The sequence below is a fragment of the Cygnus atratus genome, chromosome 19 (assembly GCF_013377495.2).
Source record: "Cygnus atratus isolate AKBS03 ecotype Queensland, Australia chromosome 19, CAtr_DNAZoo_HiC_assembly, whole genome shotgun sequence".
NCBI lineage: Eukaryota > Metazoa > Chordata > Aves > Anseriformes > Anatidae > Cygnus > Cygnus atratus.
Window position 1 is genome coordinate 1,313,340 of NC_066380.1, and position 16,982 is coordinate 1,330,321.

The 16,982-nt window shown below is 61.6% G+C and overlaps 1 protein-coding gene across 1 annotated transcript; it reads left to right on the top strand.

Annotated features, from left to right (window-relative positions):
• The first annotated feature begins 182 nt into the window (after window positions 1-182).
• On the top strand, window positions 183-16,557 carry NR5A1 (nuclear receptor subfamily 5 group A member 1). The gene is made up of 6 exons (XM_035555438.1): window positions 183-284; window positions 554-695; window positions 3,937-4,574; window positions 11,722-11,841; window positions 12,324-12,471; window positions 16,310-16,557. The coding sequence occupies exons 1-6, from the start codon at window positions 183-185 to the stop codon at window positions 16,555-16,557; spliced, it is 1,398 nt and encodes a 465-aa protein (XP_035411331.1).
• Window positions 16,558-16,982: the final 425 nt, after the last annotated feature.

Here is a 16,982-nt window from a genome sequence, read left to right on the forward strand (position 1 = left end):
GCATGGAGCTGCTCTTCCAGGCGCTATAAAGGGCTCCGGCGCCGGCACCTGCCGCTCGCTCTCCGCCGCGCCGCGCTCCCGCTCCCGCTCCCGGCGCAGGGCTCGGGGCCGCCCGGTGCCCGTCCCCCCGGCCCCGTCCCGCTGAGCCGCCGCCGTGTCCCGCAGCAGGGCCGCCGGCGGGGATGGACTATTCCTATGATGAGGACCTGGACGAGCTGTGTCCGGTCTGCGGGGACAAGGTCTCGGGGTACCACTACGGGCTGCTCACCTGCGAGAGCTGCAAGGTAGGAGCGGGCAGCGGGCAGGGGGCTGCGGGGGGGGGAGGCACGGCCGGGGCCGGGGCTGCAGGGAGGGGGCACGGCCGGGGCCGGGGCTGCGGGGCCCCCGCGGGCCGCCCCTCGCCCGCTTTCGTTAGCGGCAGCTCGCCGGGAGGCGGCACGGGAGCGCGGCCGCGACGGGAGCCCCGGCGGCGGGCGGGGGGCTCGGGGCAGGGCGGGGGGCTCCGGGGGCTTGGGGCCGGTGCCCGCCGCATCGCCGCCGCTGCCCGCCGCAGGGCTTCTTCAAGAGGACGGTGCAGAACAACAAGCACTACACCTGCACCGAGAGCCAGAACTGCAAGATCGACAAGACCCAGCGGAAGCGCTGCCCCTACTGCCGCTTCCAGAAGTGCCTCACCGTGGGGATGCGCCTGGAAGGTAGGCGCAAACGGGACGGGTCGGCTCGGGACGGGACGGGACGGGTCGGGACGGGACGGATCGGGACGGCCCGGGGGGCTCCGGGCTCGGTGCTCGCCCTGCGCGCTCCCCCCGCGGTGGTCGCGCTGTCCCCGGCCGCCGCCGCGCCCCCCGGGCCGGTAATCGCCGGGGCTGCTCCGGTTCCGTTTTTCCTCCCCAAGTTAAACAAAAATTCGTTTTTTCGCCTTGCCTTCTGCTTTTCGTTCCTTTGTTTTTGTTTTGTTTCTCCGGGGGTTTTGGCTGCTGGGGCTTCAACTTTCCAGGATTTTTTCTTTGCTGGCAGAACGGTTGGGAAATAGCAGAGAAATTATTGTTTTCCTTAATCACATAATTCCAGAAGCTGAGACTTAAGGAAAACGTTAAATATTATGAGACTCACAATAAAACTACGTGAGACCCACCACAAATTATATTTTTGCTCTTGGTGACATTTAGTATAACAGATTTCTCATCTGCCTGACTCTCGGGGAGTGCAATTACATCCCCCACTGTCGTCACCTCGCTCGTGTCAGAGAAGCTGATCCTGACTGAGATGTTCGAGTCGGGCCCTAACATCCCCGCATCTGTTGTTGTGGTCTCTGCAACGCTTAGCACAGGCCAGCAAAATACATCGAGGACACAGTTCGCTGGCAAGCGATTGCAAAGCAAAAGTAAACGCAAACGTGGAAAGGAAAACTCCTGCCGTTGTCAGCTCCCCCCCAACCCCTTCTGCCCTGAAACCCTTCACATTTTATGGCAGATGGATGGGGACAGCCTTGCTGGCTGGGCTGACACTTCTCACCTGGCCGGGCTGGCCAGGCAGGGCTGCATCCGCACGGGAGTTCAAGGCGAAGTGCGGGTTAATCACAAAGTACTGCGCGTACTTGCAGGGAGCGAGCCGCTCGCTTCCCAGGGAGCGGGGTTAGAGCGCTGCTGGGGCGGAGGCGCAGGGCTGAGACACAACATCGGGCTGCAGAATCAGCGCCTGCAAACTCCCGGCGTGGTCCAGCTTCCAGCCCTGTCTCCAAACTGATCCCAGTTCCCTGCTTCTCCCTGGACTGGAGTTACTGGTACCTCGAGCCTGCCGTGCGTGGGCCAGCAGCTGGCCCAGCACTGCACCCGTCAGGCAGGGGCTTGGGAGTGGGGCAGGTGCCGGCTGTAAGGGACAGGCGGAGGCAGCATTTGGGGGGGCAGATGCACTTTTGGTTTCCCATTTTTGGCTGTTTTTGTCTTGCTCACCATGGAGCTAATTTGGCCCTGTGTTTTGCCTGGCTAGGAGGGCAGCGGCCGGGCTATCAACAGCCGGCTCGTTCCAAACAGCCTCTTTTTGTTTATTTTCTTGCTGTTAGCTGCAGCAGCTCGCTGGGGAGGGAGGCACCCAGAGGCAAATAGCATTCCTGTGGGACTCTCGTGTTAAAAACTGGAGCCCACATTGCCTTCGTTATTGCATTTTTTTGGTCAGGGAAGCCAAGCTACACGGAGAATGTTTCAGCAACACAGGACAAAAGCAAGCCCCGAATGATTAATTTTGGAGACAAGCACGGTGGTGACACTGGCCCCCTCCTGAAGCCGCAGTGCAGCTTGCGGCCGGGGGAGCCGCGGGGCAGGGGGCGCAGGGCTGCCGTGGGGATGGTGACATGGCCAAGGGCCCAGGGCAGGGGGCTGGCGACTGGGGGCTTCCCTTTGCCCACCTCTCCCCCTGCTCCAGTCTCTCGGCCGTGAGATGGCCACGGTGTGAATCTGGTGGTATTTAGAAATGGATGCAGTCCTGAAATGGAAAAGTGGAGCAGGAGGGGGTTGAAAGCCCCCTTCTCTCTTTGTGTTCTTGGTCCGAGATGGAAGGAGGTGACCAGTGTTTGCCTGGGGAAGGTTTTGGGCAGGGAGGATGCAGGCGGGCTTGGGATGTGCTCCCTGGGCTCCCTTTCTCAAAGGGTGGGGGAAATGCTGGTGGGGAAATAAACCCCAAAATATTATTTGGAGTGGGTAGGAGATGAGGGCTCTCGGTGTGCCCTAGGGTGTGGGGCTGGTGGTGGAAGCCAGGTGCCAGCTGGGGCTGTGATGGGGTGTCCCCGCGGGGAGCCCCGTAGGGGTGCTGGCAGCAGACCCTGAAGGCAGGCACGGCCCAAGGCAGCTGCATGCGGGGCAGGCTCCCACGAGCCGGGGAGCTGAGGCATCCCGGGTCGCGGAGGATGCCTGTGGCCGCGTGGCTCGAGATGCTGTTTCCATGAATAAAGAATGAGGGAGGAAGCACAGGGCGGCTCCCCTGGGAGCACATTCCTGCTCTCCCTGCGAACGCTGCTGCTCCTGGCCAGCACTCCCGCCCTTCCAGCCTGCCTGCGGAGAGTCTGGGAGCTCTCCGGGGTCTGGCCACGCTTCCAGCATCCGCGGGGCACATGGGCGAAAGAGAGGCAGAGGTAACAGCGGCGACACAAAAGCAAGAACCGCCTGCTCTCAGTGAGGCTGTGAGCCAGCTGAGGGGCTTTTCCCTTTCATGCTCAGCCGCGGGCTGTGCTCGCTGGCTCGCTCGCCTCTGGTGCCTGCCGAGGCGTCCAGCTCGTGGCCTCCTGAGCTGGGGCTGTGCGGGTGGGCTGGCGGCCGTGGGGCCAGGATGAGCTTGTGCTGCAGAGAAGCACCTGTGTCCTCGCACAGTGACACATTCTTGGGTTTCCTCGGGGTTCAGCAGGAATGTCTGCTTTGCTGCAGGCCATCAGGACGACTCCAAGAGCGGGGCGCTTGGGCTGAGCCCCAGGCAGCCTGAGGGCACCTTGCAGCTGTGCGCAGGGCTCTGAGAGCCCTGGAAATGGGGAGTGGGTTGCAGGAAGAGTGCAGCTTGGGTGCACGCAAGCCAGAGTATGTGTCGCCCCAGGCTCAGCAGAAACAAGGAAATCCTGGGGCTGGTCCAGGGTTGAGGGCTGTAAAAATGAAAGCAGGCGTCAAGGCCCCCCCCCTTGTCTGCCCAGGCTTCTGGGGCTCTGCTCTAAGCCCACACAGGGCACAACCTCCCCTAGCCCCGTGCATTTCGTAGTTCAAGCCAAGTATCTCTTCCTTCCTTGCAATTCCCAGAGGTTTTGAGGCACAGCAGACCCCAGCCCCACAGCACAACCCTGCCAGCAGCTCTCTGGGCAGCTGTCCCAGCGCCCCCCGGTCCCATTTGTCTGCCCCCCCTCGCGCTGCTCTCCCTTGGCGCGGGTTCACTGCAGCCTCTGCCGCCTCTGCCCCACAGCCGTGCGTGCAGACCGGATGCGCGGAGGCAGAAACAAGTTTGGGCCCATGTACAAGCGGGACCGTGCCTTAAAGCAGCAGAAGAAAGCCCTGATCCGTGCCAACGGCTTCAAGCTGGAGACCGTGCCCCAGATCGTGTCTCCCGTGCAGAACGACTACAGCCTGTCCTCCACCATCCACAGCATCCACGCCATGTCCAAGACCCTGCCGCCCAACCCCGCCGCCCTGACGCCCGTCGACTACGAGCGCGGCCCCTACGGGACGCCCTCCCTGGGAATGACTGTGCCCAGCCACGCGCCGCTCGCCGGCTACCACTACCCTTCCTTCCCCAGCCGCACCATCAAGTCCGAGTACCCCGACCACTACACAAACGCGCACGAGTCCATGCCCTACATGTACCCAGAGACCTACCCCAGCAGCTCCCCTCCCGACATCCCCGAGGTCATCCTGAAGCTGCTGCAGCTGGAGCCCGACGAGGCCCAGGTGAAGGCGCGGATCCTGGCCTGCCTGCAGCAAGAGCAAGGCAAAGGCCGGCACGAGAAGCTCAGCACCTTTGGCCTCATGTGCAAGATGGCCGACCAGACCCTCTTCTCCATCGTGGAGTGGGCACGGAGCTGCATCTTCTTCAAGGAGCTGGAGGTAGGGGGCCTGGGCACTGGGAGGGGTGTGGCATGGGGATGTGGGCAGTGAGGGGAGCGGGGCTAAAGTGCCAGCAGGATGGGGTGCTGCAGCAGGCAGGATTGGGCCTGACGTGCTGGCAGGAGTGCAATAGCCGTGACCACAAGCCTGCCGGCACCGCGGGGCTCGCCGTGTCCGGTGCGTCACGGCGGGGGCAGGTGTGGAGGCAATCGCCGGCAGAGTGAGTGCGGTGTCAGGCTCTAGGTATAATTGAAAAATGTAACGTTGAGGAATTATAGTTGAGACAATTCTCTCCTCTGCCTTTAGGAGGAAAATCGATGCTGTCAGGTGGGTGCCCGCCAGCAGCAGGGAGCCAGGGCCGGGCTGGGCTGAAGGCAGCTCCTCTGCATCGGCCTCAGCTGCCGGCAGCCCGTGCGCTGGGGAGCATGGTGCTGACCCCACCTGCCTGCCCCTCGCGTCTCCCAAGCCCCCCAAACACTTACTGGGGCCAGGAGAGGGATGAGCAGGGCTGGGGCAGCCCCTGCCAGCCTCACCACAGTCTCAGATATTTTATGTTTGTGTTCTGGGCTGAACCAAGATCCCAAATTGCTGCAAAAATTGGAGAATATTTTGCAATGTTGGCACAATGCTGAGAGCTGAGTCTTGCGACTGCTGGGAGAGGCAGGTGCCTTCCCATGCACGCAGTGTGAGGCTGCACTTCCCAGGTCTGGCCAAAATCAGCGCCCATCCCAGTGCCACGGGGACCATGCCCAGGACAGGGCCATGCTCCTTGCCATGCCCACCCCATGGATACTGCAGGGCAGAGCCTCGCTGCTCAAAATAGCCCCCGGCTACCCAAAACACTGTCAGGAAGTCGCATTGTGGGGCTGGGTCAGGCTTATTTCAATCATATCAGTGTCCAGCCTGGATTTTGGGAACAGGGTGGCTGTTGTTTTGCAGGAGATATTGTAAACAGTGTAAATTCAGCCATCAGCTGCATTGCCGTGTAGCCTTGTAACTCTATTGTCTGCCTGATCGCACCACGAAAATAGGCTGCTTCCGTGTGAATGCACCTCCGAGGGCGCTCCTCCTCCTGCAGGGCTTGGGATGGTGCCACGAGGTCTCACCTGGCCGGGGCCACCGGTGCCCTGAACACATCCCGGTGGTGCCCAGGGATGGAGCTGAGCAGAGCACCCCGGGGCACATCCCCCTGAGCTGCCCCGTCCCTGGGGTGGGAGTGGGCTGGGGGTGCAGCCCTGCTGCCCAGCGGGTGCACGTTGCAGCCAGCGCCGTCCTGCACAGCACCGGGTGTCCCCTGGCACGAGGCAGTGGTTTATGGAGAGTGTGGGACGGGGCAGCAGCTCCACAGCACCTGGAACCTCTCCCTCCCCTGCCCGGAGCATAAAAGCGTGCGGTAAATGAACTCCTGCTAGTGCAGAGTTTATGGCTTTGCCCTAAAGCCCACTAGCACAGTGTAAAACCGCAGCCTCGGGGATCGATGGCCGTAACGCAGGCAGTCCCTGCGGCACGGCCGGAGCTCCCTAGAGCAGGGACACCACAGCCCCCGGGGCCCCGGGAACGGCTGCATGCAGGCGGCCGCTGCTGTCCCCAGCCAGGGGAGGGCTCCTGGGGGGGCCGGGCTGGGAGGGCGACGCACCGGCATCGCTCCAGGACGATGCTGAGCAGGGAGCAGGTACAGGTCACCTTTCTGTGTCCCCCATGTACAGTGTCCCCCCCTCCCCGAGCACTCCCAGCTGCCAGGGGTGCTGGGGCCACGGGCTCATGCTGCGGGGCCGTTTTGCAGACAGACAGCTTCTGCCCAGGCCTGGAGGGGGCAAACCCTCGGGGGTGCCAGGGCAAGGCTTTGCTCCCTGCCTGGGGGAGCAGGAGCAGGTCCCCCCAGAGCCAGCAGGTCCCGTTCCCATTCTCATTCCCACACCAAAAGCCCAGCAAGGGACCCTGGCACACCGGGCAGACCGGACCCTTTGCTGTCTCCTCCCAGCTGGATGCCGGGGCCAGGGCTGGGGACATGGTGAGAGCCCCCCCGGCTCCCTGGGAAGGACACGGGGGGAGAAGGGCTAACGGCCCCTTGACATCAGCTCGCGCGCCACGTCCGCCCGCAGGCGCGGGGCAGCCAGATTGAAAACAGATTTAACTTCCCAGATATATCGTTTCATTTAAGGGCCAGTAATTCTGTCAGTCTGCCACTGACAAACGAGGGTCCCCATGCCAATCCGCCGCGAGACTGATGTCGCCGCGTTCATCTTGTGTCACCAGGCGGAGAATTACGGACTGCGCTGGCCTTCGGAGGCAAGACTAATAATGCCGCGCGGCAGAGGGGGATTTGGGGGCCCGCTTGTTTATCGAGGGCCGGCCGCGGAGCCGTGGCGCGAGGCCGCGCGGGCGGAGGTGGAAGAGGTCAGCGCTGACGCCCATAAATACGAACTTTAACTGAGTCTAGATGAGATGTGTCAGGACTGAGGGAAGATTTGCAGCAGCTCTTCAGGAAGAAAAATATGGGCCGGGGGTGAAATATATTTTGTTGGGTCGTGAGTCTCAGGCAACTTTGTCCTTTCAGATGTAATTTTTTATATATATATGGAGAGAGAGAGAGAGAGAGAGGGATGTGCATGCACACGCACACTTGCACACTCACATTGTGTCTGCTCGAGGTTCCTTTTATATACAAACATCTTGCACAGTCTGGTCTAGATAGGTGATATTGCTACACGTATCTATAAATATCATGCACACAGGGGTGCGATGACCTTTAGATTGGGATGAGCAGCCAGGAATGTTAAACAAATTGCGGTGGTTTCAGCCTGAAGCCGGTCAGAGCCCCAGCGGCTGGGCACGCGGGCTTGCTGCGATGGGCTCACTGAGATGGGTGCGCACGGCCGGGGACAGGGGACACCGATACCCCGCAGCCCTTCCTCACTGCTCCCCACCCGTGGGTGAACACCAGCCTGGGGGGGAAACACTGCTCTGAGGCCTCGGGGCTGATTTCCCTCGCTCCTTGTGAGCGATCTCGCAGCCACCACTGGGCCATTTGCAGTCGGCTGCTCCTCTGCCTTCAGCACGCATGGGTCATCTTGACCCCCATCTCCTGGCCAACAGCCAGCGCGTTTTTGGCAGATTTAAAATCTCCTTCTGGTCGTGGATGCTGCAGCAATGTTTAGCATCCTCTGCACTGGGGTAAATGTGACTGCTTCCCTTGGCTGCTGCTGGTGTGGCCCCTCGCTCCCGCAGCACGCTGATGCCCACACCGCCTTGCCGAGGGCTGCTGCTGGCATGGGCAAAGGGCAGCAGCCCAGGGCTGCAGCGCGTGCTCTGCCTGCAGGGAGGTGTCACCCCAGCCCCGCTGCACTGGGCTTGTTTTTTTTTTTTTTTTTTTTTTTGCTTTAAGCTGCCCATGGCAGTGGTATCTGGGCAGGGGGAAGGGGGCCTGCATCTGACCATTAACACCTTACACTTGTGTGGGGTTTTGATTGCCGGCACCCGGCGGACGGTTAATCCACTTTCGCACTTCCCAGCAGCCGAGGTGACAGGTCCTGCTCGCACCCAGTAATTGCCCGGGCTGCGGCTCGGGGTGCTGGTGCTCACCGTGTGCCCGCATTGGGACAGAGCCGCTGGGGCCAGCCCTGCACCAGGTTTTGGGCAAAGTCCCTGAGGGCAGCGCTGGGGTGCGGTTGGGTCGGGAGGCGTCCGAGCACACCTCAGGCCTGCAGCGTGCTGCAGCTGGTGCTGGATGGGTGTGCTGGAGCCGCTGAGCACCTTGGAGCAAGGCGAGGCTGGCGGTGCTCGCTGGGGTCACAGCGCTGCAGGGATGCCCGAGTGCAGGCAGTGGTACCAGGGGGATGCCCCGTGTCAGTGCATGCAGCAGCATGGGGATTTAGCTGCTAGGTTAATGCCTGCCCCCTCCCCGGACCTTTACAGCCCAGCCCCATTTATTGTAGGGAAATGGATTTTTCTGTCGGTTGCGGACCTGCCTTCCTCAGAAAGGCCTTTTCTGTGGCTGTGGCAGCAGGTGAGTGCTTGCCCCGCATGGGGAGCGTTTCACTGCCGCGTTTTGTGAATGGGTTAAATGCTTTCTTTAAAAAAAAAAAAAAAAAAAAGCCTCTTAAAGACAGCTTACATCAGGTCCTTGATAAAGCACTCCGTTGAAAAGCCTTGACATTAAAAGAGGAAGATCCTTTGCTTAACTTTTAAAGGCGAGTGTGAGTGCGTGCCGCCTCGCCGGGAGGACTGATGGACGCCGAAGGGCTGTCCATTAGGAGCCTCCTCCTCCGCACAGCGCAGGCTGCAGCGGGGGCACCGGGAAGGCTGCCCCCATGGTGGGAGCGAGGTGCAGGGATGCCCCCGAGCACCCCATGCAGCGCTGGGGCCCGTGGAGCCACCGCTGGCCTGTGCTGGCTCCATGCAGCTCCCCCAGCCCAGCCTCGATCCCACCACGGCCCCATAGTGCTCCCAGGAAGGTCACACAGAGCACGCTGGGGCAGGCCAGTGGGCATTTCAGGGTGAAGTGTGCCGTGGGTGGGGTGGAGGCGACACGCTGAAACTGCCTGCAGAGCTTGGGAGAAGCCAGCTAGTATTGTTACAGGAAGAAATGGGGGTTTCAAGATCGTTTAAATGTTTCCTTTTGGAAAAGATGAGCTTCTTTAAAGCATTTTTTAGAGCAAAACCCTCAGCCTGTCCCTTCTGGAGCTTGTCCCGGTCAGGAATGAGGCACAGGAAGGAGGTTACAAAACAACACTACGAGACGAGCGGGGGGCTCGGCGCTGGCCTGGTGCTGCTGGCTGGGAGCGTGCGGCCATGCGGGGAGCCCGGCTCCCTGCGCCGCTCACCAGCCGCCGGCCTTGGGGCCGGAGGTCATTCAGAATGCAGAAAATCTCCGTTTTGTTTTGACGCAGAATGAGCTTTTCCCCAGTTCTTTGTTCAGCAGCTGAGCTGAAACCCCGCGTTCCGTGGGGCTCTGGTCTAGGGGGCTCGCGCAGTGCTGGGCTGGGTGCACATGGCCGGGGCAGCCCTGCTGCCTGCTGCTGCGGGCATTTCGCACCGCCAGGCACCTCCCTCCCCAGTGCCACACGGGTTCAACCACCACCACACCTCCGAAATATGTCCAGACAGCCTGTGGGGGGTGCCGGGCTCAGGAACCATAAAGCTCTTTCTCATCCGACTTCCATTCCTTTTGCAATCTACCGACCCCGGTTTATTGCAGCCTCTTCAGCCAAACGATGGTATTATCCAGCTCCATGATACTGCATCTGTCTTCCTTCTATTAAAAGCAGCGAGCACAATGGCCCTGCAGAGCTCTTCTGGTGGCGCTGAATTTGCTGGGAGGGAAGTATTGATGATAAACCCCCGCGCTCGGCCTGCCGGTGGAGACGGCGGCTTTGTGGCTGCCTCCTCCCTGCTGCCGGGGCCGGGACAGCAGTGTGGTCACATCCTGCAGCACCCATGGGCACAGGGACGGGGCAAACACAGCTGTTCGTTTAGGCTGGCTCATCCCAGCTATCGCTGGTGCTGTCTCCAGCCCCTGGCTTTCCGAGGAGACCCTGGAGGCCTGGGCAGCTTGTCCCCCTGGGCTGAGCCTCTTAACAGGGGCATTTCCAGAAATTTCTTTGCAAACCTGGCCGTGCACGCTTGTAGCTGTCCCTGCGTGTCCACACCACCACACGTGCAGAGATGCATGTGGCTGTGTGTGGGGGTACGTAGAGGTGCAGGCAGGGCGTGGGTGCTGGGAGCCACCAGGGTTAAAGCGCTGCCCTGCGCCTCCCCCAGACCTGCCCGGGGTGGGAGGACGGGCGCTGTGCTCCTGCAGCTTTAAAGTATCCCAGGGACGGGCAGGAGACACAGGGCCTTTGTGCAACAGCAGCATCGCACTCCCCCGTCGCGGTGCCAGGCGAGGGGATGCGGCCAGTAGTCATTTTGTTAAAGACTTGTGCGCGGCTTCGGCAGGATTCCTGCCGCGTGGAGGCAAGGCGGCGCTGATAAGAGGCAGCCAGCACCGGCGAGGCACAGCGGGCACCCCGAGCTGGCTGTGCACCCACCCCACTCGCCTCCTCTGCTCCGGCCCCGCTCCCCCTCCGCGGGGGGCTCCCTGCAGCTGGGCAAGCCTCCGACAGTGGAGCCTCCCCGGGATGCCTGCGGGGCGGTGGGTCTGCACTGCCCTGCGTGGGACGTGGGACGCTGCGGGGTGCAGCTGCTGCTGGAGGCGCCCACCCTGGGGTCCCTCTGCAGGCGGGGATGGAGCTGCCCCAGGTGGCACTGGCAGTGCAGTGAGCAGGGCACAGGCATCCAGCCCAGTGACATGCAGGGGAGGAGGAAATGGGAACCAGGAGCCAGACCTGTGCTGAGGGGAGGTGTTGGCAATTAACGTTTCATTAATCAGATGAAGCATTCCCTTGCTAGGAGGGTGTTTGTAGGCAGGCTGCAATTTCTACATAGAGATCTGTGGGTGAGAGTTTAGGAAAGGCCTTACAGGTAGGCTGCAGTCTGTGAGGGAACACAGAAATCCCAGAGACTTAAAAATGTGGTTTTTGGCAGACAGTGATGGTGGGGGCAAAGTCCCGGTCCCCGGGAGCAGTGGGGCTCCCTGTGGGGGTGGCAATGCCCCTGTGGCCGCGAGCCTTCACCAGCCCAGCCCGGCTGCTGCCAGCAGGCAAACCTGGCCCCGGAGAGAACCTGGGGTGGGAATGGCCCCGTGGGTCTGGTCGCCTGTGGGCCTTTGGGGAAGGCGGAGGTTTGGCAGGCCTCCAACACGTCACGGTGATGCCGTACCCGTGCCAAGGCACTGCTCATCCTGTTGGCAGGTGGCCTCACCCGTGCTCTGCTTGATGTAATGGCACTACTGGCCAGACTCACCGCTGAGCTTCTGGCTGCTAGAGCAGTGAAAACAGGGGAGTTTTTGACACTGCTGCCCGTGTTACCATCCCTTGTGCCTCTGCTGTGCTGAGCACAACGCTCTGGGCCCCGTGAGCAGCTCGTGCTGCCAGGCTGCAGCATGGTGCTGAACCTCACAAGGCAGCACTGGGGTGGTGGGGAGGGACCGGGGCTGCCCTCGTCCCCTCTTCAGGCTGGGAGCGAGCTGGCACTGTTGCAGCCCAGGCTCCTGTGCTGCATCCACGTGCGCGGGGGCATCAGCGGCGCGGCTCTGCCTGTGTTGCAGGTGGGCGACCAGATGAAGCTGCTGCAGAACTGCTGGAGCGAGCTGCTGGTGTTCGACCACGTCTACCGGCAGCTGCAGCACGGCAAGGAGCACAGCGTGCTGCTGGTCACCGGCCAGGAGGTGAGCGTGGGACTGCCCCTGGGGCTGTGGGGCCGGGGAGATTTTTGTCTCACTTTTGGCTGCGCTCCTCCTGGCGCGGGGTGGCCGGTTTGTTTGTGCTGCGGGCTGTTTATGCAGAAGATGATGTTTTTGCTGCACTCTGCAGATAGACCTGAGCCTTCTGCCCGGCCCCAGGGCATGGCCCCATCCCGCTGCCCTGTGGGCACCTGGGGTTGGCTCCTGGGTCTGCAGCAAAGTGTTTCCTACAGGGGAAAATCCACAGCTGGGTGTTTATTCACAGAGCGGGTATGAGAACACTGGCAGGGGAGGCAGCACGAGCACTCAGCAATGTGCAGCTCCACAGGGGGCCCCCATTTCTGAACAGCACTGGGGAAGTGGGGAACACTGCCTAATTTTGGCTGGAGCCATGGGCTGGCGTGAGCTGGTGGGCGCGGCGGGGAGGGTGCGCGGCGCCGCAGCTGATGCTCGCGCCCTCCCCGCAGGTGGACCTGTCGACGGTGGCGGCACAGGCGGGCTCCATCCTGCACTCCCTGGTGCTGCGGGCGCAGGAGCTGGTCCTGCACCTGCACTCCCTCCAGGTGGACCGGCAGGAGTTCGTCTGCCTCAAGTTCCTGATCCTCTTCAGCCTCGGTGAGCAGGGCGCGGGCAGGGATCCTCCACAGGGGCCAGGGGCAGCGCTGCGGCCGTCGGAGCACCGTGAGGCCGCCCCAGGCGTCGCGGGAGGTGGTGGGAGCGGCTGGGCTGGCTGCTGGAGGAATGGGCACAAAGGGGCTTTTGGCAAGGCACCGGGAACAAGGGCTGAAGCCTCTCAGCTGCCCTGCCTTGTGCAAGAGGCCTCTGCAGTTCCTCAGGCTGTTTCTGCTCTGCCGTGGCTGCGGAGGACGTTGCAGCCCCAGGTGCCCGCAGGCAGAGCCTGTTTTGGTCACCCACCCGCTGCACCAGGCGGGGAAACAACCGGCTGATACAGCCCTGCAAAACAGGCGTGTTGACAGAGGCGGCCGCGGGGACGGCCCTATCTCCCCCGGGATTTGCGTCAGAGGGCCCCGGCCAGGGGCTGCACGTTTCTCCTGATTAGGCGCTGCCTCGGAGCCTGCGGTCGGCCGACGCGGCAGGTTCACACGGTCCCTCCTCACCCAGACAAAATACGCGGGAGCTGCGGGCGCTGCCCTGAGAGCCCTCCCCATCCCTGGGCTGCAGAGCAGCTCTGCCCCAGCCCCGGCCCCGCTGCCGCCCCCGGGAGCATCCCCCATCCGCCTCAGCCATTGCAGGGGTGCGGTGCCTTTTGCATTTTCCCACAAGCTTCGCCCCAAGGAGGGCAGCTCGTGGGGTCCAGCCGGAGCCACCTCCGTCCCAGCCGCCTTCGTTACCGGTGCTGACACCGTCCGCTCGGCCCCGTCCCGGCAGGAGCTCTCACCCCCCGGTGTGAGGACGGTGGCAGGGCCAGCGAGGGGCTCATCTGGCTGCCGTGCTCCCGGCTCGCACCTCTGCTGCTGCAGCCCCTTGGCTTCACACCCCGCTGCTGCCGCCGCTAATTGCTCCTGCCCGCGTGGGGCAGGGAGCGGCGCTGCCCCAGGGACGGCTGGCGGCTGGCTGGGCCCCCGCAGTGCGGGCTCTGGGGCCGAGCTGGGGCCGTGAGCCCAGCCTGGGGCATCTCCGTCCCCATCCCCAACCAAATCTCCTAAATCATCCCTAACTCTATCCCTGGCTCCAGCCCTGTCCCTCTGCAGCCACACGGTCCCCCTGGGGAGCGGTGCTGGTGCCAGCAGCTCTGTGCCCCACTGCCAAATGCAGCAGCCCACAAGCTGTGCTCCTGCACCGTACGGGCACCCAGGTATTCCTGTGCCTCTTTGTTGTTGGAGGGGCTGCATTACTGCTCCAGCCTGCTCCTGGGGCAGCCTTGCTGCTGCATTCATGGGGTAGGGGAAGCACCTGGCGTGGTGTGGTCAGTGGGAATCAGCTCCCCAGTGGTTGGCCTGGGGGTCGCTGTGGACATTTCCCTGCCAGCAGCGGGTCCCTTGCCGTGGGATCCCGGCACCCCGGGCAGGGTGGGTGTCTCAGGGCCTGGAGCCACATGGCTGTTCCCTCCTGCAGCTGCAGCATCTCCTCCCAGGGCTTTCTTTTTCTTTAGAGCTGTTTTGAAATCCAGAGAAATTAGATATGGGATTTGCTGTTCAAACAGTGATAAAGTGTGGCACAAACAGTGCCTGGGCTGGGAAATGAAGAAGCTGGTGGGGCCCGCACCCCAGCCGCTGCCCCGCAGGATCTGCAGTGGTCAGGCTGGTCCCTGCTGCGCTGCCCTGTCCCCCATTCCTGTCCCTGGCCCCCATGCCTGTCCCTGTCCCCCCTTCCCATCCCTGTCCCCACCACATGTCACAGCGAGTAGCGGCAGCGTCCTCCCGGGCACGTGGTGAGCGCCTGTGCCCGTGGAAGTTGTGCTGAGCATGGCGTGGGATTCCTCGTCCTTGGAGCAGGGAAGGCATGGAATAAAATAGCTGTGTTTTCCCAGACATCGTGTTGCCCCAAATCCAACTTTTTCTCTCCATATTGCAGAGCTCACTTGGAGTAATTTGCCCTTCGCAGGCTCAGCTGTAGAGGATGGGATTGTGTATTATGTGCAGGATGTAATTGCCTTTAACAAGAGAATTTCCACATTTACCACTCTGGCATAGCACAATCAAAGCCAAGCCCTGCTCACAAGAGCTGCCATTTGAGTTCTAAATAGATTTCTCTCCTGAGCAGGTAAAGAGATTTAATTAAAATTAGGGCTTCTCAAAATAGCAATATTTATGAGGACGGCACAGGTTAGCTTTGTTCTACAGAAGGGCTTAATAGAGCCTTAATGGATTGACCTATCATTCGATTTCATGACTTACATTCATGAAGCAGCTACTCCTGGGGAGGGGAGGAAGAGAGGCTTTTATAGCCCACATTCCCTTAAGCGTTTGCAATTTATCAGCAGCTTCTCCCAAACAAAAGGAGCTGTGAATAGGAAGAACACTTGAGGGCATAGAAATAATCCCAGGCATATCTGTATGTGTGATGGGAGGCTTTGTCACAGGACAGTCTTTGCAACTGCTGCAGTGTCGCTAAATGAAGTGAGTCAATGTTATTTGGACAACATTCTTTATTCCTTGCAGGAATGAAAAGATTATTCAAATATTCAATTAAACAGTGAATAGGGTCTTTCAGAGAACCAGGTGAGTTCATCGAGTAGAACTAGCTATTGTTGAGCCAACTCAGGGGATAGATTTGACATTTATCAATATAACTTCTTTTTTTTTAATGACTTGCACAATAACCTTATGCAGATAAAGAGATTTCATAACAACAACCCTGGGTAGAAGGGAGACGGCCACAATAGGAGCAAATGTGCCGCAGGAGTGAAAAGGGAAGGGTGATCTGATAAAGTGTGCCTTGGCACAACCCGTGGCACTCGTGCCTGCACCACGCAGCGCCCGCCTGGCCGCGCAGCCCAGCCCCGGCAGGGCTGGAGGCTGCGTCCCCCGGGACCCCCGGCAGTGCCTCCGCTCCCCGCCGTGCCTGTGCCAGGGCTTGGCCCCCTCACCACCAGCACCCCGCTTTGCCCTCCTGAACACTGCTGAGCCCATTGGCCATGGCCACAGCCCATTTGGCCCAAAAGCCAAGTTCACCTCCCTTCTTTTTGGGGGGGGGCGAAAGCCTGAACTAGACCCCAGACCTGCCACCGCCTTGGTTGAAGCCCATGCCCAGATCCAGGAGCTCCGTGCAGCTGGGCTGTGCCTGAGCTGCAAACCCAGACCTGAGCCTGGGAGCCAGGAGCTGGTGGCACCATTGCCCACGCAGCCGTGGCGGCACAGTAAAGCTGCTAAATCCGCTCGCCCCAAGTGCTCTCAGCGCCGATGTCTGCGACAAGGTCTCCCAGAGGCGGGTGCTGCGATATGATCCGTGTTTGGCTGTAGCCAGCCGATGGGGAGCAGCACGGCACCTAAAGCCATTAGACCTGCTGATGCAGCACCGCGGTACACAGCTTGACACCTAGTGCCTTGGCCACGGAGCAGCAGCAGTGAACCGAGTGCCCACGCTGTGGCTGGAGGGGGAGGGCAGGCCTGTGGTGGTCACCCCAGGTGCCCAAAGCAGAAAGCCCCCAGCCCACAAGCTGGGCTTGTCCCTGGTGCTGCCCCCAGCCGCGGCTTCGGTCGTGGTGTGGAGGTGGAGGAGCCACTCAGGTGGGGCAACAGCTTCAGGGCCACCCAAAGGTGGGGTCCTTGCGGATCGGGCATGGCTCTGCAGCAGCAGGGGCACCCGCGAGGTGGGCAGGGATGGGGCCTGATGGCAGCGCAGCAGGACCCCTTGTGCCATGTGCTGGCACTGGGTGCGGTGACCGCAGCAGCCTTGGTCCCACAGGGACGGGTCCCTCCCAGTGCACCCAGTACAGAGAGGGGCAGGTGCCTGTGTTTGTCACTGTGTCAGCACCCCCGGTCTCTTGCAGATGTGAAGTACCTGGACAACCACACGTTGGCTAAGGACGCTCAGGAGAAGGCCAACGCGGCGCTGCTGGAGTACACCGTCTGCCACTACCCCCACTCCACGGACAAGTTTCGCCAGCTGCTGCTGCGGCTGGCAGAGGTCCGGGCGCTGAGCATGCAGGCAGAGGAGTACCTGTACCACAAGCACCTGAGCGGGGAGGTGCCCTGCAACAACCTCCTCATCGAGATGCTGCACGCCAAGCGGACTTGAGCGCGGCCCCGCGCACGGACTCGGCAGAGCCCCGGCGCTGACGGCAGCACCACGGGGCAGGAGGTGCACCCGGGGTGGCCGCTGCCGCCTCTCTGCCCCGTGGTTCTCAGTGATGCTATTTAACCCGTACTATTGGAAAGGTCCCAGATGATTTATTTTAATACACAGTAAGGACTGTTAATGGCTGTGGGGCCATGGGCTCGGCCGCTGGACTGCCCCATCGGCAGCGTGGCCCCGCAGCTCCTCTGCACACCTGGTGCCCAGCACGCCGCCTGCCCGACCTGGCTCTGTGGTGTGAGGAAGGGTAAAGCCCAGCTTTTCTCCTATTTATGCTCCTCTCCTGCTGTCCTTATGCACCATCTCTTTGCCACTGCCCTCCCTGCCCCCAGCCCTGCCCTGTCTCAGGACCCCTCATGCACAGGGCA